Source organism: Etheostoma cragini, chromosome 13 (genome assembly GCF_013103735.1).
Source record: "Etheostoma cragini isolate CJK2018 chromosome 13, CSU_Ecrag_1.0, whole genome shotgun sequence".
In the NCBI taxonomy this organism is placed as follows: Eukaryota; Metazoa; Chordata; class Actinopteri; order Perciformes; family Percidae; genus Etheostoma; species Etheostoma cragini.
This window is the reverse complement of record NC_048419.1, coordinates 15,691,719-15,717,401: the sequence shown is the minus strand read 5'-3', so window position 1 is coordinate 15,717,401 and position 25,683 is coordinate 15,691,719. Positions and strand designations below refer to the sequence as shown.

The window sequence follows — 25,683 nt, the reverse complement described above, 5'->3', positions numbered from 1 at the left end:
TTTACAACACAAACATCCCATTTTAGAGAAAATATAAAAAAAGGTTTCGTTGAATATTAAATTATTTATCACTGCATTAAGACTGTAATTTAGCAGTTGCTCCTTTTGATTCTATTTTCCTATGACTAGAATCCCATAAGTGCATGAGTTTGTTCTCCATCTTGTGAGATTACCCGTTTGGCCGCCAGTCCTGTACCACAGGCCACGTCCAACACTACAGCTGCTTCACGATCACTGCTGAAATGGGAGGAGATGATTTTTGCTGCCAGACTTGGTGCACGGTAGTCCAGAAGAGCCACATCCTACTCAAACAGTTTTTAGCACAAAAAAAGAAGGTGAACATGAGCACAGTAAAGCTACATTTGGCAAAATAAATATAAATAAACAGATTTAAAAAGATACACAGATAGCCACATAATGATATAATAGGACTGCATTATTTTTGCTTAGTACTGTTTATCAATAATGCATGTTCTTCTTAATTTCTGTACATCAATATCATTTAAAGTACATTTCCTATAACTTAACTGGGCAAATGAAATACTTCAAATACTTTACTGATATTGTTTGATTGTACTTCAGTTATCTAACCTGATCATAGTTCTCTGCCCAGGAGTTGTAGAAGTTGACTTTTTCTACTGATGTGGTGCTTTCATGAGCTGATAAGATCGCCGCTTTTACACTTTCAAATGTGTTAGTGACAGCCTCCATTATGTACAAACCTGTTCAAAGAAATAAAGAACAAGACAAAACAGTGAAGTGAGAGTAATAAGAACAGATATCAGAATAGGCAAGCCTCACAGTTTTAAATTGCAAAAGAACAAGAGAGATGCAGTTTGAACATCTGTTCAGCCACTGTGGAGATAAACGTCAAAGGGCAAGAAAACGTTCTAGCCTGTAAATTACAGCGTATAAGAGGAGTATAAAGCTACATCAGATGGCTTTAACATTATCCAATAAATGAACATACGTAGTCACAGTAATGACAGGTACCTGAAAATGGTTGTTCTGATTGTATCAAAGCATAGACATACAATATAATATATCTATGGTATCAAGCGTTTTCCATAGGTGTTTCCCTCCTTTACAATAAACCAGGAAGCAATTGCAGTATGTTGTTTATGGTACACCATTCCCTCAGTAAAGACTGTCAGGGTAAAGAAAGCTTATGGCACATTTTTGTTTTTGCCAAAACATTTTTTACTCTTCACCTGTCTGTGCGTTATGTTACCTTCGTGTTTAATGTTATTGTTTTCAAGCAGTAGCCAGACAAAATATTTTGTACCAAAGGTTCCTATCAGCGCATCTCAGCGTCCCTTTTGGTGCCATGCACAACACAAGCTGCCTGTAAATAAAATATTTCCGACAACCAGTGAATGCGACATTCACGCCTGCAGATGCGCGCTAGCGTCATCCCAGGCTGCTATTCTCATTCCCACCTGTAGAGTGAGAGTCAAAACAAATCTTCTGGAAAGTCCTACCGCTGTTTAGCTCGTAGCTGCCGATTACGTTAGCATAGTTGTATCCTTAGTGGTAGTTGAAATAACCCTAATTAGCTGTAAAGTAAATTCGATGAACAAATCGCCTGTAAATAAAATCTTTCCGACAACCAGTGAATGCGACATTCCCGCGTGCAGATGCGCACTAGCTTTATCCCAGGCTGTTATTCGTGTTCCCACCTGTAGAGTGGGAATCAAAACAAATCTTCTGGAAAGTCCTACTGATGTTTAGCTCGTAGCTGCCGACAACGTTAGCAGAGTTGTATCCTTAGTAGTAGGTGAAATAATAACCATTATTAGCTATAAAGTAAATTCTATACAGTTTGATACATTTAATAATGGAGATCTCTCAAAAGTTCCGCTCTTTGTGCAACTTGTTTTGGCCCGTTTTTGTAGCATAGCTAGCTAGCTGGAAAGCTAACGCTGTCTACTAGTATCAGTTAACGTTAGCTTAGCATTGCACTTCTGAGCCTTGTTGGACGGCAGAAGTTTGAAACTTTACTCGGAGGTAATGGGCCTCTTCTACATTTTATCTGCATGTTGTATTTAACAAAGAAGTAACTGAAATGATTTCTGTTAAACCGCTTTAAACATCGTCTGATTGCTAATTTCCAGATCCAAAAACACTTCACGCTAGTTGCAGTAGCTGTCAGAACGATGGCTTGTATCACTCCAAAAGTTTAAAAGTGTATATTACAATAAAACTGTTTATTGTATTTACTAGGTGCATCCTGCTAATCACTTGTAAAATGTCATGTTTTATCCTGAAAATGCCTACTGTTGAAATACTTGTGTTCTTCTCCACAGGTTTCTTTGACACCAACACCCCGAAAATGTCTATTTTAGGATTGAAGAAGAAACAGCCAAAGACTTTTAAAGTCAAAGTTATCACTATGGATGCGGAAATGGAGTTCAGCTGTGAGGTATGGGTTTATTCAGAAAAGTTTTAAGCCTAAAGGGATGCTTTTATCTATATATCTAGTTATTCGTATGGATGAGTGATCCATGTCCAGGTCAATGTCTAACTATGTATTGTATGAATGCATTTGTATGTGTATCTCCTGTTGGCACACAGCAAATTAACCATATCAGATTCATGGACAAGCTCACTGAAGAATAGTCTACAACATTCTTGCATATTAAATAGTATTTGTTTTGCTGTAATATGTAGACTTTTAAGATGCCTTATATATCAGTTTAGAAGTTCCAGCACCTTTTGCTGTACACTTAGAAAGAATGAGTCAAGAATTCCCTTGCATTTACATATATAACCATTATTTTTTGCCATCTAAGACACATACCTACTGAAAGATGTCATACAATATCAGTCAGGGTTTCCTCCAGGAAATAATCTAGCAGATGTAAACTACCCAGTTCCTGCCGCATCCCGTGTTGTGATTACCGTACTTTAGCTAGAACATGACAGTTATTTTGTTAAATATGTAACATTTTCTGTGTGAAATTGTGCTCCCGCATTTTTCTCGATAGTGTATTAGTGTTTTATTATGTTAGTGAAGGTGGCCCACCTTACCTAAAAAATACAAACAAAAACACACAAGATTTCATTTTCAAGTGATGTTCTGTTCTATACAAAATAGCATGAGTTATTAGTTTAAATTTGTATTGCTTTTAACAGTACAGAAATGGGTATAGAACAGCATCTGCATTCCAACACATTTGCTTTCAGCATCTTAACTCACTGCTCTCTTTATCACTCTCTGTTTGTCTCAGGTTAAGTGGAAAGGTAAAGACCTGTTTGACCTGGTGTCTCGTACCGTTGGTTTGAGGGAGACCTGGTTCTTCGGACTCAGGTACACAGTAAAGGACACCTACGCCTGGCTGAAACCAGAGAAACGGGTGAGTAAAGGAGTGAACCTGTGAAGGTTAAACTGGCTAATGAGGATTCCAAAAACACATACTGTATCTTGAGCAGTATGCTAGATGCCACGTGGTTAAAATGTTTGGACAGTGCTGATGATTTGTACAGTATGTGTTCCAAAACATTTTACAATGTGAGGCTAATCTGGGTTGCAGGGCTGCAATTTACAAAAAAATGTCATTATTGATTATTCAAATAGTTGATTATTTTAAAGTCAAACAATTTAGCAATTCATTCCCTAATTGTTGTGTGTGTCTATTAACTAATTACACAGACACTGATCATGCCATGACATTCAGCCTTTTGGCATTGTCTGGTATAATAACTTTGTTAATGTGCCCTTTTCATCTACTGTTTGTTTCTTTCACCAAGGTCTTGGACCAGGAGGTTCCCAAGGACTCTCCCATAACATTTAATTTCCTGGCGAAATTCTTCCCAGAAAAAGTAGAAGAAGAGCTGGTCCAAGAGATAACTCAGCACCTCTTCTTCTTACAAGTAATATAACCGATAACATTTCTTGTAAATTAACCATTGGCCTAATCAGTTTTGAACTGATTTATTTATTTTATATGTAGGTAGACTTATTCATCCCCATATATTTGAAACCTGAATAGAAATTTTTACTTGGTTCAATACATGTACATACATGTCTTCAAATTATTGTTTAGGTGAAAAAACAGATATTGGATGAAGAGATATTCTGTTCCCCTGAAGCATCTGTTCTGTTGGCATCATATGCTGTCCAGGCCAAGGTAAGAATGCTATGCAAGGTCCCTTACAATCATATGCTTGTCCTACCTCTATCTCAAAACACGTTGTCCATTAAAGTCCACCTATGCAGTTGCTTTAGGCAATCACACTTTAAAATAAAATGTTTTTAATCAGTTTTATGAGAAGAAGCCTATGGGGAACTTTCATGAGGCCAACAAGTATAAAATAAATGTCTCTCTTTTGGTTAATGATTTTTTTCTTTGAAAGAAGATACAGGGCAACATATTTAAATAGCATATGTGATGGTGCAAAAAAATCTGTATTTTATTTTCAGTTAGACTTATACATAACATATGCTTTAAGTTTTGCTAATTTTGCAATAGTAATGTCAACATTTCTTTATTTTTTTCTTCTCTTTTCTCGTTTGCCACTGTCTCCCCCTCAAATCTCAATTACAGTATGGGGACTATGACCCAAACTTTCATAAGCCAGGCTTCCTGGCACAAGATGAGCTTTTGCCAAAAAGAGTAAGTGCACAGTACTATTTGCATATTTGACTCCTGTTCACTAATCTATAATTGTCTTTTTGGTTTGCTTTCTTGTGACATATGTTAACCAATAATTGTGTGCTTTGGTGTGTGCATGCAGAATATAATGTTTTTCCTGTGCTCCTGTGTCTGTGTCACAGGTTTTGATGCAGTACCAAATGACAGCTGACATGTGGGAAGAGAAGATCACAGCTTGGTACGCAGAGCACAGAGGCATTGCCAGGTAGGACTGACCCAGGAGGGCTTTTGAAATACAGCATGTCAAGAGAAATTAACCCCTTTACAAAAGGTTTAGTCCTAGATTCTGTACTTGAAGTGTTATTAATGTATAATGCATAATGCTTTGATTTGCCTTTTTTTTCCTCATTTGTTCATCACCCCATTCAGGGATGAGGCTGAGATGGAATACTTAAAAATTGCTCAGGACCTCGAGATGTACGGAGTCAGCTACTTTGCCATTACTGTGAGTTTAAATGACTCTGCCTTAATGTTACTTCCATTTATGGAACTTTTTGTTGGTAATTTGACAAATGCAACCTTAATCATTAGTGTCATGTTGGTTTACGTGCCTGGATTACATGTCACAATGACAGCAAAATAAGAGGGACACAGACCTGTTACTTGGAGTGGATGCTCAGGGTCTTCACATCTACAGCCCCAACAGCAAACTCAACCCGAACAAATCCTTTCCTTGGAGCGGCATCCGCAACATCTCTTACAGCGAAAAAGAGGTAAACGCATGCAGTGGACTTTTTTTTTAGTCAGGACATTCTGCGCTCCCCCCCCCCCCATCCCTGTCACTTTGGAAGAAGTGAAAAATGGGTGTAATATCTCTTGGCATCAACCTTTTTAGTTTAACTGGATGTATTCCACATCCCAAACTATTTTGTTATGAAAGTATGCTTGAATATTTTGTTTTTACTATAGAAGCAATATAGTGTAAAAGACAATACAACTGTCAATGTATACAGCTATTCATGAAACCTACAAAAGTACAGTACAGGATTTTTACTGTAATCAGTTAGCTGAACTGTTGTAAAGGCATCAAAGCTGGGCTATCTGTCAGTAGCGCAGGAAAAGTGAGATTTTTAACTTTCCCATGTTGCAGTTTACAATCAAACCCCTGGATAAGAAGAAAGATGTTTTCAAGTTCTACTCATCTCAACTGCGTGTCAACAAGCTGGTTGGTTTACCTCTTTGTCCGTGTAAATGTTCAACTATAGCAAACTTAGAAGATAGTTATGACAGTTAAGATCATGTTTGTATTGCTTGGGTCTTTAGATCCTACAGTTGTGCATTGGTAACCATGATCTATTCATGAGGAGGAGGAAGGTGGACTCTATTGAAGTACAACAGATGAAGGCTCAAGCGAAAGAGGAGAAGGCCCGCAAGAAGGTCAGCGCTCTCTCAGTTCCACTGGAGCAATTAGAATAACACATTAGACTTGATGTTCAAATTGCATACACTACATATGAAATCTACAGTCATATTTATCATCAATGATCATTGTTCATTTTATTAGCTTTAATTAAGAATCTTGGCCTCTCTTTAGATGGAGCGTCAAATCCTGGCACGGGAAAAACAGATGAGAGAGGAAGCGGAACGTGCAAAAGAAGAGATGGAACGAAGACTTTTCCAGCTGCAGGACGAGGCACGACTGGCTAACGAGGCACTGGTGAGAGCTTCATCTTTGTCATTAGATCATTTTTGAATCTTCCAGACTTTTGGGTGAACTCTTGTTTTGGCAACAAGCTTTACATTCCCGTTGTTAATTGCATAACGTCACAGAGCCTTGAAGTGTTACTATGCATTTTCTCCAGCTGCGATCCGAGGAGACAGCGGACCTGCTAGCAGAGAAGGCCCAGATTGCTGAGGAGGAGGCCAAGCTGTTGGCCCACAAGGCCGCAGAAGCTGAGCAGGACAGGCAGAGGTTCGAGGTCACCGCCATGAAGACCAAGGAGGAGAAAAGACTGATGGAGCAGAAGATGAGGGAGGCAGAGCAGCTTGCTGTCAAACTGGTGGAGCAGTCTGAGAGGAGGTCTAGAATCTTCTTTACTAGTGTTGCATTTTTTTCAAGTTTATTATTATTTTACTTAGAGCTTTTCTTTAATACATTATCTTATTACGACACATCTTATTACATGTAAATAGCATTAACACTATTACTGTCTTCCATCCCACTTGAACGAACAAAACCTCTGGATCCAGGTTAAAGGAGGCAGATCACCTGAAACAGGACCTGACCGAGGCAAAGGATGCTGAGCGGAGAGCCAAACAGAAGCTGCTGGAGATCACAAAAACAACATACCCTGTACGGTGATGGTGCTGATGTTTGTGTGCTATTTGTGGCGCCTTTGTTATTTCTTTTTGTGGATCAATGCAGCTTTCTTGTGTGAAGGTTTTTTTTAAATACCTCTGAAATGTAAATTGAATATCTCTGAAGAAAATTACTGAACTGTAACAAAATGATTACAGTACAGTCATTGTAAATGGCTAAAGCCATTAAAAGCGCTCTATGGGATGTTGCACGTTTTTTAGGCTACAACATTTGTTGTCACATGCAGCAAACATCTCCTCACTATCTGGGAGCTGCCTGTCCCCTTAACACTGTAAAAACTGCGGTCTCTGTAGACAGCCCAGGGTCTACAAACGGCAACAAAAACAAACTGTGCCCACCTGCACCACCAAACATAACAGTCTGTCAGCGTCCAATAACCAACGAGAAGGATTTGGGGGTCGGGTTAGATAGACGTGCACGTTCACATAAAAGAGGCTGTGTTGGCACAGCATGACCAATTGCAAACATCTACCAGAGTTGCATATTTTACATCAGAAGAGCAAACTATAATTCAACATAAATATGAAGAACACAAACATAGTTTTACAGGCAATACGTAATACATTCGCTGCTTCTTAAAACAAGAAGGAAATCTGGCAAAAAAGCCGAGGCTGTGAATGGAAACGCTTCCCCATCAGTCAGGCACAAGATCTGACCATAATTACACTTGTGCTTTCAATGAACTGTTGTTGCTTTAGCCTTTTATTTCAGTTGCAACCCTGGCAATGGGAAGCGGGAGAGCAAATAAAAAATATAAAAACATAATTCAAACCTATGTGCTCATTGGCAACACACGACTCAAGAAGCCAACCTATGCAAAGTCCCGTCGGCTAAACTCAAGAAGCCAACATTTGAATATGTTTTTATATTTATTATTATAAGGGCGTATTCGCATTCACCAAACCCACCAGACTCCATTTAAACAGTCAGTACTTTTATTATCGTAAAAAACAAATAACCTATAAGTAATTCCCTCCGCTTAAAATGTATATCTTTCATAAAGATACCCATCGGGGAATGTTAACAGGAATGTCAGTCTCTAAATGTTTTAACTTTTATGAGCCCACCTCTCTCTCGCTCTCTCTCTCTCTCGCGCGCGCTCTCTCTCCGCGCACCGAGGTCCAGCCGATCATCAAAGAACGGTGACGCCGTTAACAATCGAGTATTGATTGGTCAGTAGGTGGTGCTTTTACACAGGTTGATCCCTAATCTCCAACAAAACCTGCTCCCAACCAGTTTAGGTGTTCAGCATAAGTTACCACGGTGATTTAACCCAGTAACAAGTAATCCACCATCGTGATACAGAAAACCCTGGGTTGAATCTGAAGTTACCTCGTTAACGCCAAATCTTGCTTTGTAGTACAAGCCTCTGCTGTGCTTCACTTCTACTGAGGTCAAAGGTGACTGTACCTTTGAAGTGGTGGCTCTGACTCTTTGGAATGCCCTTCCGTTTGTCTTAGGTTCTGCAGTCCTGTCAATGCTCATAAAAAGCAGCTGAAGACTCACTTGTTGAAGACTCGCTTTTGTCTTATGTTTATAATTTTGGGTTTTTAAGTTTTTTTTTAAAAATCTTTTATTTCCATTGGTATTTTATTTCTTTTTCACTTGCTCGTTTACTGTTTTGGTCTTACTGTATTTTAACAATTTTTATTTCATGAATTACTCTGTGACTTTGTCTGTAAAAGCTGCTGTGTCAAATAAACTTATTATAATATTATATTAAGTTAAAAACTTTACATTAATGCCATTGTTTCTCAACAGTTAGTGTAACTACCTAGTTGACATCTGTTTGCATGTCTTCCAGCTCATAGCAGCCTATTCTACTCCCCCTGCTCCTCCTGAAGCAGCCGACTTTGCCTATGAGTCAGCATCTACGCGCCTCGACTTCAAGGACTCTGACATGAAAAGGCTGTCTATGGAGATCGAGAGAGAAAGGTGAGTTCAAATCGCCTGCAACACTTTAGAAGGGCAATTCAGATCTGCTTGTGTTTAATATCTTGTCATGTATTAATGCAGGTTGGAGTACATGGAGAAGAGTAAACATCTGCAGGACCAGCTGAAGGAACTGAAGACGGAGATCGAGTCTCTGAAGCTGGAGGAGCAGCAGCAGCAACAGGCGGGCGTCTACAGCCTCCGCAATGAGGCGAGGGCCTACGTCCAGGAGCCTGTCTACATATCACACAGCAACGTAAGTATGATCACTTCATCTCATCTTCTTCTTTGTGTTATTATTATTACTAACAATATTAGTTTTACTGATGATTGGTTACATGTCAGAATGTCTAATAGAGGGAATAAACCAGTAAATCCAGCTAATACTGTGTTTACCCTCTGTTTATAATAATGGGCTTGTGTGTATAGTGGAAATATAGTTCCCTTTATGCTTTGTCTCGCATTGCCTGCAGTGGTTCACACACAAGCCTGTTATTATGGGGATAGCCACGCCCACTGATTTGCATTTAAGAACTGGAAATAAATAGAGGGAAATAAATAAATGTGGCATAGGAAATAACAGTCTTTTGAAATAAATAAATGTGGACCTATGAAATAAAAGTAACATGACATAATTAAAAGTAAAACCTTATATATAATTTATAATAATATTAATTAGCAATGTATAATATATGTATTTTTACTAATTTATTAATTTGTATATGAATATTTACATGTTTTTAATTTATTCATTTATTTATGTACTTAATAATTTATTTAATATTGAAAAAAATGGCATTCAATACAATAAACTGATATTTTGTTATATGATATATTTACATAATTGCACACATACTTCTTATGTTGGAGTTACTAATTGCACCACAAATGCACTTTCTTTGTTCTAATTTCTGCCATCGCTCATACTCGCCTTGTTTTGCAGCGAAACTCTGCATACATGTCTCAGTCTCAGATGGCCTTCTTTGAGGAAGTGTGATCCTAGTCCTGCAAGTTGGGGAAGGAGGGCACCAGCTGTTGTGACTCAGTGCTCTCTCAAAATATTTGATTCATTTTTTACCTGGCTGAAATTAACAGACGGGCACTCACATACACCATGACTGTGTGCTTTGGTAAGACTTTTAGCCACTTTTTGGCTGCCTGCACAGGTTGTCATGCTAGATTGTACCACCTGCTACACTACAGCACCTTCCACACTTGTTTCATATAAAATGAACACATTCATGTGTGTACCTAACACTGATTCAGGACATGGTGCTGAGGATTGATGTGAATGAGTAGCTGATGTTTTAAGGGATGTTTAGCTGTAAGATGGTCAGATATAATAGTGTAACCAAATGACAAGTTATACATTATTGCCTTAACATGTTGGTACAGAGATTGAGGTTAACATTTGACACAAAACGGCTTTAGCAAAGTTCCTGCATTGGATGTAAGTAGGTAAATTTTCTTAAGCTGGGGAATATTCTTAAAGGTTATACATATAAAAATAGATTGAGGAAATATGGTCATTTTCTTTCAAACCAGCAAAGTGTTTCTTAAACTTGAGAAAATAGTAAATAAACCCCCCAAATTTCTGATTATACATTATGTATGTATTCATGTACACTACAAATACACTAAAGACAACTCTCAATGTGAAATTGCCATTGTGATCTAACACATAAAAGTCATTGCAACTCAGAAAAATCTAAATCTGACCAGCAGATATGTGTAGGGACAGTGCCTAGATGTGACGATTCATAACAATGTTAAATGCAGTGTTTGATCTTTCTATTGGTCTTTCACTGGTGTTTGTTTGCTGTTTCTGCAACTTGTTTTATGGACTGCCTCTATTAATAAGAGCACACAAGTGCCTTTATTGTTTTATCATGGTAGCAATGTAGTATACAGTGACAAGGTTGAGCTCTGCCATTTCAAGTTTTATATTTTGTATTCTAGACTGTTAATGTGCCTTGAACTTTTTTTTACTATTTTGATTCGAGTTACTAAGGTTTTATTTGGTATCTTTGTGCTCATGCGTCTCGGCATTAGGTAGTACTTTAAGTTGGGGGTTGATGTCAGACCCTGAATTGTATGCAGAATAGTAGATTTATGGCTTTCTTGTTTTCTTTTACTGTATGTTCCTCAGCTCATGCATTTCTCAGGGTTAGTGTTGGAGACAATCACTGCTGGTAGAATGTAATAGTTTTTTCCCTGAGATAAACAGTATGGCATCCATTAATGTTTATCTTTTTAAACAAGCTGTTTTCATTTAACTTGGTTAAGTCTAGTAGTAATTCACACTTTAAAGATTTTTGACAACAGCATGTGCCCTGCATTTTAAAAATCTAGATGTGGGTTAACTGAGTGAACTTTTTATTCCATAACACTCCTCATTACATCCTCAAAAAGGGACAGGCTGGATACCAAACATACAGCCAGAAATTCTTCATGTTAGTTTATTTGGACCGATCTGTTAGACTGTCATTATAATAGACTGAACAGTGAGACATTATTTGTTCATTATTGTCCTTCATGAGTAAGGCTAACCTACCCTGGAAATCCAGAGTTCTCACGAGAGCATCATTTGAATTCGCTCAGCGAGTTACTCTGGCATTGAGTAATGCTGCTCATTAACTATACCCTTGTAGCCAACCTGCACCAATCACATTGGTGTATCTGATATAGGCGGGCCAGAGGCAAGCTAAACAGATGACAACAGTTTAATCTACCAGTTAGCTCCACTGGTAGCTAAGCGTATGGGGCTCTGGATACGCTTTGTTGCGATTGGTATAGTGTTATCCAATTGCGTGCAGTGAGATTTTCAAATGCACGTGTGGCTCCGCCTCTCGTGATGGGCGCTTTTCATTACTCAATGCCAGACCTTTCATCTTTCAGGTTTGGGTCTGGATGTCCAGGCTAAGGCTAACCTTGGTCTTGTGTAAATGGTATTGTGTAATATGTCAAATGGAAGTGTTCTTTTTTTCATCAATGCATTGCTTAAGTGCTTTAATTAGCATCTTTGACCTTATTTATTGTGCTATAAATCCTTAAATAACATCGCCATAAATGTTTTTTTTGTTATTTTAGAATGTGATTTTCTAGACAAATTCGAGTCAAGTGTTAAGAAATGATTTTCAACCAAATTTAAATTGTGCCCTAGGGCAGTGGTTCCCAAACCTTTTCACATAAAGGACCCCTAAACGGGTACAAATAACCACAAAATAGACCATAGCCCCAACTGATAAGATTTTGCTTTTAGATGTTTTATATAGAAAGTGTATGAAAGCAATGACCACAATAGTCACATGCTGTCATTGCGTTAATTAAGGATGGAATGTTATTAATAATAACCTATTCCCCTTTTTGCCGGGGACACCTTGGCCCTTGGACCACACTTTGTAACCACTGCCGTACATGCCTTAAAATTCAAGTGACAAAATGTTACAATTTCACTTGCACCTCAAGGTTGTGTCAATATTTTATCTAGTTATTTTGTTTATATTATTTCATTACTTTAACAGTGATCTTATACTTATTTGCTTCATGTTTGTGCACACATTAGGAGTTGTTTCATTGATAATAATTTAATCATTCTTGCCTCCTAATGTGTCAGTAAAATGCAGTATGTTACACTACACCCCATCAAGGCCTCACAATCTTCTAATTTTCTTATTTTAATGATGGATCATTCTTAGAAATTCAGATCTGCATATGCATTAAAATATACATACTGATGGACAATCTGATTGGCTGATGTTATATCGATGTATCTGTATGTATAAAAAAATCCAGTCTAGCAATACTGGCATTTTTACAAAATGCCATGTGAGTCAGAATCTATGCCAGAGGACATTTAAAATTATAATGTCACTGTAGTGCAGTTCATATATTAATAAATAATTCAGGATAACTCTAATGTTCTGAAACACATGTTATCATTTATGACTTAAAACTTATTTTAGTGGAGGTAACAAATTTACACTCCAGTCTGTTGGAGTTTCACAGGTCTTTGCAAATTAAGCAAACTCATTTGTAACTGAAATGACATGAGTTTGTTATTTATACTATTCTGTGGAGATCAAATGTAGCTAATTATCACAACATCCAGCTTTACAACCAACTCAATTCATAATGAGACCGTGTCATAGTAAATGTGTTCTAGCAGCTTGTATTTTCTCACCATCACAGAGCTCACACTGACTCGTCTGAGGCCTTAAATCAAACTATCAAACAAGACGCTTGTTTTTTTTTTCATTCATTCAGCCAGCTGAAGTTTGGAGACTATGTGACAGGCCAACTCTACCACTGTACCTTGGGGAAGACGTGTAACTGGACAATAAGGGATGTTCTTGGTTTATGTTGTTGCTGCTGGATCTGTGTGGGTCAGGGGGAAGCCTCGTCGAGTTGGGTGAGATCAACGAGTTTCAGGAAACGGCTCCAAGAGATGCAGATGAGGAATCGACCGAGCAGACCACAAAGCAAACCACCACTGACATCTGGGCAGAGGTCAGGGCGCTGAGAGACATGATGGTGGAGCTCAAGTTAGAGCTGCGGAACATGGAGGCCTGAATGAAGGATAGCGAGAGCCAGGTGAATGAACTTGAAAACAGCTGATCCTCAACAAGGGGCACTTGGAGCTGCTGTTGAAAGAGAATTCTGGTAAAGACTAGTTCCTGTTCCTCTTGAGTGTTAATGTCCTTTTTGTCTTAAACTATCATCTTGTCAGGGACATTTACAGTATTTTCTAGTACATTGATTAATTCAAAAGATGAGGGTCCAGATACTGTATATAATTTGTTGTGCATTCTTTTGTTTTTAATGTTGGAATGCATCACATGCGTCACAACTCATTTTGTTGTATTCCTATGCAATGAGAATAAAGGCTTTTTGATGTCTGATGTTAACAGTCTGCGCTGGTCTGAAATTCCCTGTCTTTGCATCAACAGACTTGCAGAGCAGACTGAGCAGCACTAAGAGGGAACTTCTCATTAGCAAGTCAAGAATTTAACAGCTGGAGAGAGAAAATGAAGGTGATGGTTGTAAGTTCTTATCCACAACACACATACACACACGTTAAGTTTATTGACATACATAATCATCAATCTGTTGAAAGACAGACAGAGAATCACCTGTTGTCTTTCACTTTCCCTTTTTTAGCTATTTTAGTTGATCTTCTAAAACAAAACGAAAATACAATTAGGTCTACATAAAGAAATCTCCTTGTACCCTTTACCTGGCTGGATACTCACTAACACCGGCTTTTCCAATGTTGACCCATCAGAAACTGTGTTCTGCAGCGTTGTCTACTTGCTGTAAATCATTTGACTTTGCGGGAAAAATCGGATCCAGCAGGGCATTAATAAAACCTATTGAAAAATAGCGTTCTTTTCATTGTAAGTCTTGTTTCCATTTACAGATCATTTATGATAATCAGATGAAAACGTAGTTTCAGAAACATTCCAAAGTTACATATAGTCACTTTAAGGAAAAATACCATTACATTCATGTACAAATACTTCATTACAAGTGCATTAAAAAAATCGTACTCATGCAAAGAATCATATTTAGATGTAAAAAATAATGTACTGCAGCGGATACATTTAATATAGTATGGTGCAGAAGAGGATTAGGGAGACGTGGAAAATGTATTTGATTTTTGAGTTTAAAGGCAGAAGCTCTTGGAATTCTGACTTTATTCTTGACTCAGAACTCAATATATTTTTCAAGAGTAACAGAGAAATACCGTTCTCCAGTGATAGATGTTGTGCACTGCACTAAATTGTTTGTATAGACATCTTGAACAAAATTAACAAATATGTATTTCTCATTTAGAGTCAATTTTGGAGATCTCATTCAATCATCAACTTTTTGCCCAACTAACAATCTGTTTACATAGTGAACATGCTCTATGTAGTAAAAAAGCAACAGGAGAGCTAAACCTCCATCAAAACAGCACAATCCTTTACCCCTGCATTTATATATAAACATATGGAAAATGTGTTTAACCACTACAGAACTTTATGTCAAATAGACCACAGCCACAAGAACTTCTAGTGGTGGTCTATAGTGCCTCTAAAAAGTATTTTTTTACATTTAATTTGTTCATGTTTTTAATAACCAGGAATTAATTTGACATAAAAGTGAAGTGAATCTATAAAAATGTATCTAAAGTAAACTAAAGACATAACCAACATACTGTATAATCAGCAATATAAACAAAACCTTTACAATGGGATCCATTAAAATGCTTCAGGAGGGTTTATATCTTATATCTACTAAGAGTGAATGTATGATGATGTGACCCTGAACTTTGACCCCATAGTTCACTGGTCTATCTCCCCAAGGAGCTTGTATCGTCCAAACTCCGTTAAAGTATTGTAGAGTAACACCAGAGGGCTCAAGAGAACACATTAACTTTCTCTTGGCTTCAGTGATTTAACACCAAATAATTTATAAGATACGAAGTCCAAATCAATTATTTAAAGGACTCACAATGTTGTAACGGAGGATAGTTCTTATGTCAATCTATAATATATCAAAGAGAAAGAGATAAGTAGAGAGACTGTTGACTCCCTTCACTCAATTTAACCAGATAACCCTCAGTCACACTCAAGGTCCCAGCATTAGGATAATTGTTTCTCTGTTTGTGTGTGTATTAATGAACACGGTGTATGCACAGCTGTGACTACATGAGATGGTGTCATCGTAAAAGTGTTCCACCAGCCTGTAGCAGCTTGTATTTTCTCACCATCACAGAGCTCACACTGAATCGTCTGAGGCCTTGAATCAAGCTATCAAACAAAAACATTTGTTGTTTTTCCCATTCGTTCAGCCAGCGGAGGTTTGGAGACTATATGACAGGCCAGCTTTACCACTGTAGCTTGGTGAAGACGTGTAACTGGACAATGAGGGTTGCTCTTGGTTTGCTGTTGTTGCTGCTTGGTCTGTGTGGGTCAGGAGCTCAGAGGGAGGAGGGAGGCCTCGGCGAGGTGGGTGAGATCAACGAGGTTCAGGTGACAGCTCCAAGAGATGCAGTTGAGGAAAAAACCGAGCAGAGCACGAAGCAAACCGTCCCTGACATCTGGGCAGAGGTTAGAGCGCTGAGAGACATGTTGGTGGAGCTCAAGGTGTATGTGGAGATACTGCAGAGAGAAAATTCTGGTAAAGACTGGTTACATTTCCTCAGTTGAGTGTTGATAATGTCCTGGAAGTGTTAGACCGGGTTGAATTGTGTAATCTTGTCATGTGAACATGTGAACATTTATAATACTTTCTAGTACATTTTTAGAATAACTTCAACAACTAAGATGAGGCTCAAGTTGCTGTATAGAGTATAATTCGTTGTGTATGTTTACTATCTGCTCTGCTCTGAAATTCATTGTCATCCATTAACTCAAGACCTGCAGACCAGACTGAGCAGCACTGAGAGGGAACTTCTTGTTGGCAAGTCCAGGATTGACCAGCTGGAGAGAGAAAATACAGGTGATAAAGTGTGTCAATGCACTGATGCACTTATTGTGAGTTCCAGAATAAAATCAAAAAATGCAAATGAAGAATTTATTTGCATTTATTGAAAAATATAAAAGAGCTCATTGTGTCAGTTAAACTGTTCAAGAAATGGATTTGTTTCTCACAAAAATCAAACCTCTGCTTTTCAGTCCAAGCCACAGAGCTGTTATCTTTGGAAACTAGACTGACTGCCACCGAGAACAAAGCAAGTGACCTAGAAAAAAAGAATGCAGGTATTTCACTGTAAAACATGATGGTTTTATACGTTTTATGGTTTGTTATTTTCTATGTTATTGTTACGTGGGACATATCATGAAAACGTTATAGTGCTTGTGCACATACATTTGGGTGCCTGCAAGCCCACAAACTGAGAAATAAGACAACCGAGTCAGTTTTTTGTGGGCTGCCTCAGATAACATTGGATTCAAAAACCAGTCACATTTGTCTCTCCATCCTATGTCACATGCAGGCTTATTAGAATATATCGCCCCCCCCCCTCCGTCTGAGTATCTCCTCCCACGGCTTGAGATCTACCTTTGCAATACAGTTTAAGACAGTAAAAGAAAAACAACGTCTTTATAAAAACATTAAAGGGAACCTTTGGTATTTTTCAACATGGACCCGGTTTTCTCATGTTTTTGTGCCTAATTGACTAATGGGGACAACTTATTTTTGAAAAAGGTCCAGTTTAAAATGAGAGCCCCGTAGTCTGCAGCCACAAAACAGTCTGCAGTCTAATCCTATGGAGCAAATGCGCCTCATTAACTCCAACACAACAAACCTTTCCCGGCAATCTTCTCTCCAACTCTCACACTACGCTGTGTTACAGCAACAAGTCCCCTCTCGCGATTACAGAAGGAGACTACCATTTGAGTGACACTTGTTAGCCACAGTAACAAGCTGACAGGATCAAGCAAAAGGTACAAAAAAGGCTTATTTTTCTGAACAGTGTTTTCCATAAAAGTTGTCACTTATAATAACAATCTTAGCCTGTCCGTGGCCATAACGAGCCCTTTTTTAGTGGAAGTACATTGACAGTGCGTAATTGCCCGATAGGATTATGTTGCAGCTCATTTCGTGGCTGCAGGCCACAGGGCTCTCGCTCAGTACTGTACGTTTTACTTCACTACATTCATCTGAAAGCTTTAGTTACTAGTTCCTTTACAAATTAAGATTTTTTCACACAAAACACATGTAGTTTATAAAATATGATGTTGAAGTGCCCAAAAATATATCGGCCTGCAAGTCCGTCTTAAACGATTATCCGACTAAACACTGTAAAGTTGATTGCCAGAACTGTGGATTTTTCTACCTTAAGTGATTTTACTTTCAGTTCTTTAGGTACATTTTCCTTATGGTACTTGCTTACTTTTAGCTAAGTAACACTTTCAATGCAGGACTTTTAGAGGATCTGAATACTTCTGCTACTATTTGCTGTGCATGATAACAGTCTGCTCTACTCTGAAATGCCCCGTCTTTGCGTTAACAGACTTGCAGACCAGACTGAGCAACACTGAGAGGGAACTTCTCGTTAGCAAGTCAAGAATTGAACAGCTGGAGAGAGAAAATGCAGGTGATGATTGTAACTTCTTATCCACAACACACACACACACACACACACATACATGTTAAGTTTAATGACATACATAAATGTTGATGGTTTTTTTCTGTGTGTTGATAGAGAAACCAAAGGTGGCCTTTTACACAGCTCTGACTGATGCAGGATATGTTGGACCACACAACACAGACACTACACTGAAATACAGCAAGGTCTTCACCAACATCGGCAATGCTTACGATCCAGCTACAGGTAATGTACTGCAGGTCACATGAGTATGTATGGTAGGCATGTGCATCTACATAAATCAATTAGTTTTTCATTTTATACTCTTACTCTTTAGGTTTCTTCACAGCACCAGTCAAAGGGGTCTACTATCTCCAGTTCACTGTGTGTGGTAACCACACAGGTCTTATGGGTGTATTTGTGTTTAAGAACAACCAGAAAATCATTTATAATGTGGAGTGGAAGGAAGATAAACTTTATAAGTATTTCACTAAGTCTGTAGTTTTGGAGCTGTTAGCAGGAGATACAATTCACCTGGTTCTCCCATCAACCCATTCTGTCTTTGACGATGGAGATAACCACAGCACCTTCAGTGGCTCCCTTCTCTTCCCACTGTGAGGATGTTGTTTAGGCTGCTGTGTGATGGATTTGTTTAAAACACTGTTGTTATTGGCTACACTGTAATTTACTGCATAAAAAAATGTGAATCTGACTTCCCTCATGGGTCGTCCAATGAAAACGACAGTCAAATAAATCAAAGACTCATTGAAGTTGTTTTTGTTATCACTGAGTTTAGGTCTTCATATGGAAACTTTACCTGAATTGCAGTGATGTTCACATATTGACACTTTTTACATTTAAATCTGGACTATGCTGTAAAGCCTGAGTGGGGGGGTTATTGATAATCTACATGAGCCATATTAACCCCATCTGGGATCTGGGCTGTTAAATGAAAGAAGAAATCTATGTTGGTAACTAAAATGTCATAATTTGTGCAATGTCACCGACGGAAATAAGTTGAGCAACCTTAATTCAAACAACACGTCTTACCTGAGTAAATGTATTTAGTTACTTTCAACTGTGTGTAATATATGTACAGTATTTTTGCAGTAAGTAAAAGGTGCTTCTCCATCTTCAGTAGTTTAATGAAAAGAAAAGGAAAGGGGAAAAATACAAGAAAGTAGACCGTAATGATAAATTAAATAAATATATTGAAAAGATAAATATAAGTAGAGTTTTAATATGATTAATGATAATGATATATATCTTGATGATATATATACGTATATGATTTTAGTCCATGGACTGACCAACACATTGTAGAAAAAAAAAATCTAAATGACTAATTTCCTCCTTGCCTTAGTCCCTCCCTCTGTTTTTAACTTGTGTAAAAAAAAAAGAAATAAAGCTGAAATAAGGTAGACTCCAGTAATAAAAAAAATTGAAACTGTCCCCATTACAGAATCCCTTTAGGGGCTTTTGCTGCATAAACTGTCTCAGTAGCAATGATGGATCCGCTCGGATGAGATTATGATTACACACAGAAAAGGATTTTCTAAGAAGTAAAGAAGAGTGAGGGAGATAAGTGGATGAGGGAGAGGGCTTCCCTCACAGGGACTCATCACAGCGTGCTGTCCAGCAGCCACAGGAATATCCCATTGGGTAGAATGAGTATCCTTCCGAGAGTTCATTTTCCCTGGAGATGGTTTTCCTACCTCTATGGGAACCCAGAGACTGTTTCTCCCATCTTTTTAGCTGTAATCTGTCCCTTGGCATTTGGCACACAGATTAGAGTAATAGGAGAGAAGGGGCAGCACCACATTTAGACACTGTGAATTGCATTCTAGGCAGCACTGACTGAAGAGGAAGGACTTTAAAGACATAAAGGAGTGAAATCATAACCTACATGGAAAGAGAGAGAGAACAGGCCTTTGAAAGCGTTTTGCTGTGAAGGCATTTTAAGTGGTGAAATAATTGGATGCTGGGGGCCTCTGCTCAGCAAAAGCAAGAATGCAAACCCCATTCCTTCCATAAGTGTGAGGCATGTGGAGGAGGTAAAGTTGGGTGACCGGGTGCTGTCATCCACTAAAGTCACAACCAAGGGGTTTAAATATGTTTTCTTTCACACAATACCATACATTCAATATAAACAGAATAAGGGCATTTCCATCATGCAGAACTGTATCTTGGGAAGAAGCCAAGTTATACACTGTTACCAGGGGATTTACACACACTATTGCTTCTTCAGAGATATTGATCCTTTCATGGCTATTCTGCTCCACTGCAGATGAAAGCAAGCTGCTTCCACGTGTGGAATCATCCTGGTGAACTTGGCGAGGAATGAATGAATGCTTGAATGATTGCATGAGAAAGAAATGGAGGCAGAAGAGTTGAATGTAATCCCATGACCTAGTCTTACAGCAATTGGGCTATGGTTTGAAGAACAATAGGACAATAACTGGGCAGTCTTACCCTTCTTCATCCTTATTCACTTTATGGTAATTGACTGAAGCGGAGTTAATAATATTTGACCAATATTTCATTAAAACGTATCACAGTTAATCTGTTATGATTTATACTTTCATCTCAGTTTCACTCTGTCACTTTCTTGTCTCCTCTCTTAAAAATGTCTATATTTCCCAAGGAAGAATGCTAAGGACAATGGACAAGGACAAAAATGATTTGTACAGTTCTTACGTCTGGACTGCTCCTGGATTTACAATCAAAAGACATGTTTAGAATTAGGTTTAGTTTGGTCCTGTATTATAGGGATTTAAAGTAATAGTTCCAGATTCTGGGATTCATGTTTATTCACTATCTAGACACGAAGATTTAAACCACTGTCATGTTTGCAGTATATCGCTGGAGAATGGAGGTGATAAACTCACAATAAAGAATAAAAACAGTGGGAAACAGCTAGCCTGGCTCTCTCCAAAGTAAAAAATAAAACAAAAAAACGATTATGTGTAAAAATGTGAATTTGTGGTTTTATGGGAAGTTGCATGTTATAACGATTTTGGTAGTTAACATTACAGCTTATGCAATTTTAGTGTAATTTTTTGTGCTGAAGGTTGTACCGTAGCAGTATCTGAAAGCTAAAACCAAAGCACCAATGGCTTCTTTGAATCCCAATGCCCACCTGGCACAACGTTGGTATACAAGCTTGTTTGATGACTGCTCATTACAAATATAGGGCGTGGCACGCCTGAGCCTGTTTGCATACAGTCATACTGTGTGTGGGCTATTGGTCTGTACCTGGCAAGGTCAAGGCTGCACATTGCTGATGGGGTTTCTCTAATCTGTTAAACTCTGGGAATAGTTGACTGCACGGAACAAATGGTAGATGCAGACTGACTGGTTTTATCTTGAGGGCTTGTTTTAGTACAATTTGTGTGAGTGAGTGAGTAAATGAGTGAGTGATGTATCCGTATGCTTCTGTTTTAGTGGAGACAAACCTATATATGGGCATTTCTTTTGTTATACTGTAATCACTATGCCTCAGAGGGGAACCAGGCAGCGTAATGAGAACTTCATCTTTTATTGTTTATGCTTTCCATTTGAATTGACGCAGTGAGAATAACAGGAGAAAGAGAGGCTTTAATTTTCTTCAAACCGGCAATTATAGAGGTCTTTTGGTGCAATCACAGAGAGTGTAGTTTCTTTAGCTGATAAATTTTGTCTATGAGATGCAAATCCATGCAGCACTAAGAAAGGCAACAGAGCTGGGCTGAATGCGCACACACACACACACACACACACACACACACACACACACACCCGTCATTGACATAATGCATAATGCATTCCCTAGCCCCTTAACCATCAACGATAAATGCCTAACCTTAATCCTTACCCTAACCATAACCTAATTCTAAAACCAAGCTTAACCCTTTAAAGTTGTGGGGTCCAGCATTTTTGCCCAAATTGTCCGGACCCCACAAGTATACTGTATTCCCGGTTTTTGGACCCCACGAATGTAGTTAAATGAGCACACACACACACACACACACACACACACACACACACACACACACACACAAAAACTCTCCCCCCTCTCACACAAACACACACAGATGCACACACAAACACACACACACACACACAATATTAATGCCTAACTTTCTTCTTGAAATTATTCAAACATGCATCCGTTTGCTGAGACATTGCATAGTAAAAATGTCTTTCTCTGTGATCAGTCACAAGTGATTTATACACCATCAGTGTCAGCTGCAGCACACAGAGCCGTCTGGGCAATCCTGTGCACAAATTGAATCAAGCCAATCATCCTCACAAAATCCAATCATTCTGCAATACAGGTATTGCATGTGGGGCTTTATTCAATAACAGAAGAATTGTATTCCAAAACATTATATATCCATTTTAGCTTCAAAGTGTATCACAACCAAAAGTTTGCGGTTTCATTGGTGGGATAAAAGTAAATGGAACTTAGTTTGTAAATGTTACTTTAACAACTAACGGTAACTGTTACATGTTGGGAATGAGGAGAATCCAAGTGAGAGTCATAGTCAAAGAAGCAGTTGTTAAGTGTAAATTGTAAATTAAATAATTATAAAATAGCATTTTTTAACATGTGGCTTCTAACCATGAATTTTTGCCATTTTTGTCTCCAACGAACAAGTACTTCAGTTTGGATGCATAATTATTATTAAATTAATTGTAATATTATGTAATATGTTGTGAAAACATTTATTTATTTTTCTCCCTCTGCTACTTTTAATTTGTGACTACAGTAATACCGAGTATACCAGTAATACACATTTTTTGTGGTGATCACAGCTTCAGATTAGGCCATCAAAGAGCCAAAACTCTGTGCCCTGACTGACCTACTTTACTGTCCCACCTAATAGCCCCAACATCACATGTTCTGAAGGCGGGCTCTGTTATTTCCTTCCCTGGAGCATAACATGTACAAAGGATGCCAGCCGATGAATTCAGTAGGATACTCACCCTCCAAATGTCATAGTCAGTCGGTTAACGGTTTAATTGAAATTGAATCAAACATTGGTCCTCTATGGCTTCACCATGTTTGAAATTGTTTACTAAAGAGTGATCTGTGCGCCTAGGGTCAAGATCATGGAACCAGAGATATAGTTGAAGTTGTGTGGCATGTGGCACTACTGTCTTAGCCATATGGGTCACCTACACAGATCTGATGTTTAAGTCTCCTTACTAGAGCGGAAGCTTGAGTGAAGTTAGGCGTAAATTAAAACTATGCATATAAACACATTTGTCACATAAAACGAGCACCAGTTATGCCTTACTTTCATTCCCACAATATTTGCATAGTTACTGGGCTGACATTGTTTAGGCTGATCCCAGCATAAGTCTCTTATTTTTGGAGAAACACCTTATTGATACATTAGAACTTGCCATAAAAGCTACTGGCACACTACAGTAACACATGAAGTCATCCTACATAAAAGCAGTGAGCCACATTATCTCGCCGTCGCTCAGTGCTTGGAGGTCACACTGCGTTTTGCTTCGCTCCGCAGATCTGTTGAAGGTGATACTGGTGTCAAATTAGATATTGATGTATTCTTGTTGTTACGGTCTCCCTATGATTGATTTCATCCAATAGCTTTATAGCATTAATAAACCGCAGGTCAGTCTTTGATATTGAGTTCCTCAGGGCACGTTAATAATTAGCCAGCGGCTTGTTGAATATTTGATCTCTTCTTCCTTCATTAAACGTGTGTGTGTGTGTGTGTGTGTGTGTGTGTGTGTGTGTGTGTGTATGTGTGTGTGTGTGTGTGTGTGTGTGTGTGTGTGTGTGTGTGTGTGTGTGTCTGTGTGTGTGTGTGTGTCATGCATTCAACAATATTAGTGGATCGATTCTCATATGTGTGGACAGCCTCTGAATGTGAAGGTTGAGTCCTACTTATGCAACTCACTTACATCAGGTGAGACATCTGAAATCTTGAAATGGATCAGTAGGACAGGATACTGTCAAATTAAGTTTTCATGAGGCAGCTCTAACAAAAGGTGTCTATTGCGGTTTTTAAATGCATTTTGTTTGGATGAGGATCTTTCCCAGAAGTTCAGTAAAATTTTCTTTGAGTTAACAGTTCCAGGCTTCAATTCCTTTTTCAATAACGTGTGTTCCCATTGATCACATTTGCAAATGAAATTAAAGATGCAATTGGCTTTTTATTCCTGTCACCTAATATCCTGTTATTTATTTTTATCTTTATTACCACTTTACAAGTCTAGATTTTATACTTTCTGTTTTCCCTGGTCAGAAATATTTTGTTTAAGATTAAGACTTTTATTTTATACTATTATTGATCTTGCAAAGGGACTTGTTTATCACTCAGTTGTTAGTAATAAATTATTATACACATTACACACATGCCCAGGACCTATGACGTGCACTAATGGATAGATTTCAGAGTAAGGGGGCTTCCCATTAAAGGCGCCCCAAGTGGTTGGGGGTTCGGTGCCTTGCTCAAGGGCACTCTGGGCCCAAGAGGTGAACTGGCACCTCTCCAGCTACCAGTCCACACTCTTTATTTGGTCCGGATGGGGACTTACTAGTCAGACGGGACTACTGCAACCCCCTTCTTCTTGGCATCAGCTCTACCAACATCAACCAACTATAACTGGTCCAGAATGCAGCCGTCCGACTAATCACTGGCTCCAAATCCTGGCACCACATCACTCCAGTCCTAAAAAAACTCCACTTGCTTCCCATCTCCCTCAATATCACCTGGCACCCTAATACTTCACTGACACCCTCTCCCCCTACCAACCCTCACGGTCCCTCAGATCCACCTCAGCTGGTCTCCTCTGCACCTGCAAGTCCAACCTCTGCAGTTTTGGGGACAGAGCCTTCTCCAGGGAAGCGCCCAGCTCTGGACCTTCCTCCCCCAAGAGATCCGCACCTCTGAGTCCCTCACAATCTTCCAGTCCCACCTCAAGTCCCATCTTTTCACCTCTGCCTGTCTGTAGCACTTCGCCCCCCTCCCTTTTCATCTGTTTCATCATTTTGTTTTGTTATGTATGTCTTGTTTTGTTCTTTTTTGCATTGTTTATGTTTTCTACCTTCCCTGTAAAGCCACTTTGACTCTGTGAAAAGCGCTATATAAATTCCATTTATCATTATTATCATTATTATTATTACTTAAACCGTCAAACCCTCCAGTTCTGAACGACTGCCACCCCATATGACCGCTCAGACATGATTATCAAGCTTCCATACTTTTTACTGAGCTTTTTCAAGCTGCACGATGTGTTGATTCAAATGTTGAGAGAGGTTTTCATGGTCTGCAACATAATTGATTTTGCTTGATTTATTTTACCTCCCCAGATGGCGTTTCATGGTAAAAGTGTCTAAATTCAATATTTTCTAACAACAAATCAAACAACAATATGAAAGTGAACCAATGGTACAGAGAACTCTCATCTGAATATACAGCTCCCCTTGGCTTTACAGAGCTTTATATTGAGTTTCACTTCATTGTTTAGATGTCCGGCCAACAACTTTACTGTTTTGGTTCATATGACATTTTTGGCTGCAAGAGGCAGCTGTTTTCTGAAAAAAAGACCCTAAAAAAACCATTGTACTATGACCAGCTTGTGAACATAGTGGAGCATTTAGCAGATGCGCCAGTGATTTTCCTCCTTCTAGGAATTCGTGGAGGCCATAAGCAGATTTATAAGAGAGTGTACATTCACCAGAT

The 25,683-nt window shown here is 38.6% G+C and overlaps 4 protein-coding genes and 1 long non-coding RNA gene across 10 annotated transcripts in view; 3 read left to right on the top strand and 2 right to left on the bottom strand.

Annotated features, from left to right (window-relative positions):
- mettl27 (methyltransferase like 27) overlaps nucleotides 1-1,015 on the bottom strand; it is a 3,133-nt gene extending 2,118 nt beyond the window's left edge. The window contains exons 1-3 of the mRNA XM_034889272.1: nucleotides 994-1,015; nucleotides 592-722; nucleotides 174-302 (exon numbers count right to left, since the gene is read on the bottom strand). Coding sequence (XP_034745163.1) covers nucleotides 174-302; nucleotides 592-711 — 249 coding nt within the window. The 5' untranslated portion in view covers nucleotides 712-722; nucleotides 994-1,015. The remainder of the gene's footprint in view (nucleotides 1-173; nucleotides 303-591; nucleotides 723-993) is intronic.
- The window catches only part of LOC117955097 (claudin-4-like), a 26,338-nt gene extending 4,315 nt beyond the window's left edge, over nucleotides 1-22,023 (top strand). Inside the window, exon 2 of the mRNA XM_034889266.1 lies at nucleotides 21,973-22,023. The gene's annotated coding sequence lies outside the window, so the exon portion shown is untranslated. The remainder of the gene's footprint in view (nucleotides 1-21,972) is intronic.
- nf2b (neurofibromin 2b (merlin)) lies at nucleotides 1,659-25,683 on the top strand. 3 transcript variants are annotated; one of them, XR_004658959.1, is made up of 19 exons: nucleotides 1,660-2,007; nucleotides 2,307-2,422; nucleotides 3,231-3,356; nucleotides 3,751-3,873; nucleotides 4,047-4,130; nucleotides 4,548-4,616; nucleotides 4,778-4,860; nucleotides 5,025-5,100; nucleotides 5,231-5,368; nucleotides 5,746-5,820; nucleotides 5,919-6,032; nucleotides 6,190-6,312; nucleotides 6,458-6,675; nucleotides 6,846-6,948; nucleotides 8,780-8,910; nucleotides 8,992-9,163; nucleotides 9,851-10,594; nucleotides 20,496-20,499; nucleotides 25,655-25,683. XR_004658959.1 is itself a non-coding variant. In XM_034889265.1 (17 exons), the coding sequence occupies exons 2-17, from the start codon at nucleotides 2,333-2,335 to the stop codon at nucleotides 9,902-9,904; spliced, it is 1,779 nt and encodes a 592-aa protein (XP_034745156.1). In that variant the 5' UTR covers nucleotides 1,659-2,004; nucleotides 2,305-2,332. The 3 variants fall into 3 exon arrangements, 2 of the variants coding, with proteins under 2 accessions (XP_034745156.1, XP_034745155.1); XM_034889265.1 differs by lacking the exons at nucleotides 20,496-20,499; nucleotides 25,655-25,683 and having other exon boundaries at nucleotides 1,659-2,004; nucleotides 2,305-2,422; nucleotides 9,851-9,904; XM_034889264.1 differs by lacking the exons at nucleotides 20,496-20,499; nucleotides 25,655-25,683 and having other exon boundaries at nucleotides 9,851-11,145.
- LOC117955105 lies at nucleotides 11,127-11,956 on the bottom strand. Its single transcript, XR_004658960.1, has 2 exons — nucleotides 11,838-11,956; nucleotides 11,127-11,457 (listed from the first exon to the last, which is right to left on the bottom strand). It is a non-coding gene; the product is annotated as an uncharacterized LOC117955105 (long non-coding RNA).
- LOC117955099 lies at nucleotides 11,834-18,753 on the top strand. 4 transcript variants are annotated; one of them, XM_034889268.1, is made up of 7 exons: nucleotides 11,834-13,416; nucleotides 16,002-16,071; nucleotides 16,309-16,392; nucleotides 16,569-16,652; nucleotides 17,909-17,992; nucleotides 18,101-18,229; nucleotides 18,321-18,753. In XM_034889268.1, exons 1-7 carry the CDS (start codon nucleotides 13,267-13,269, stop codon nucleotides 18,599-18,601), a joined length of 882 nt encoding a protein of 293 aa, XP_034745159.1. In that variant the 5' UTR covers nucleotides 11,834-13,266; the 3' UTR covers nucleotides 18,602-18,753. The 4 variants fall into 4 exon arrangements, with proteins under 4 accessions (XP_034745159.1, XP_034745161.1, XP_034745160.1 ...); XM_034889267.1 differs by lacking the exon at nucleotides 11,834-13,416 and having other exon boundaries at nucleotides 15,588-16,071; XM_034889270.1 differs by lacking the exons at nucleotides 11,834-13,416; nucleotides 16,569-16,652; nucleotides 17,909-17,992 and having other exon boundaries at nucleotides 15,586-16,071.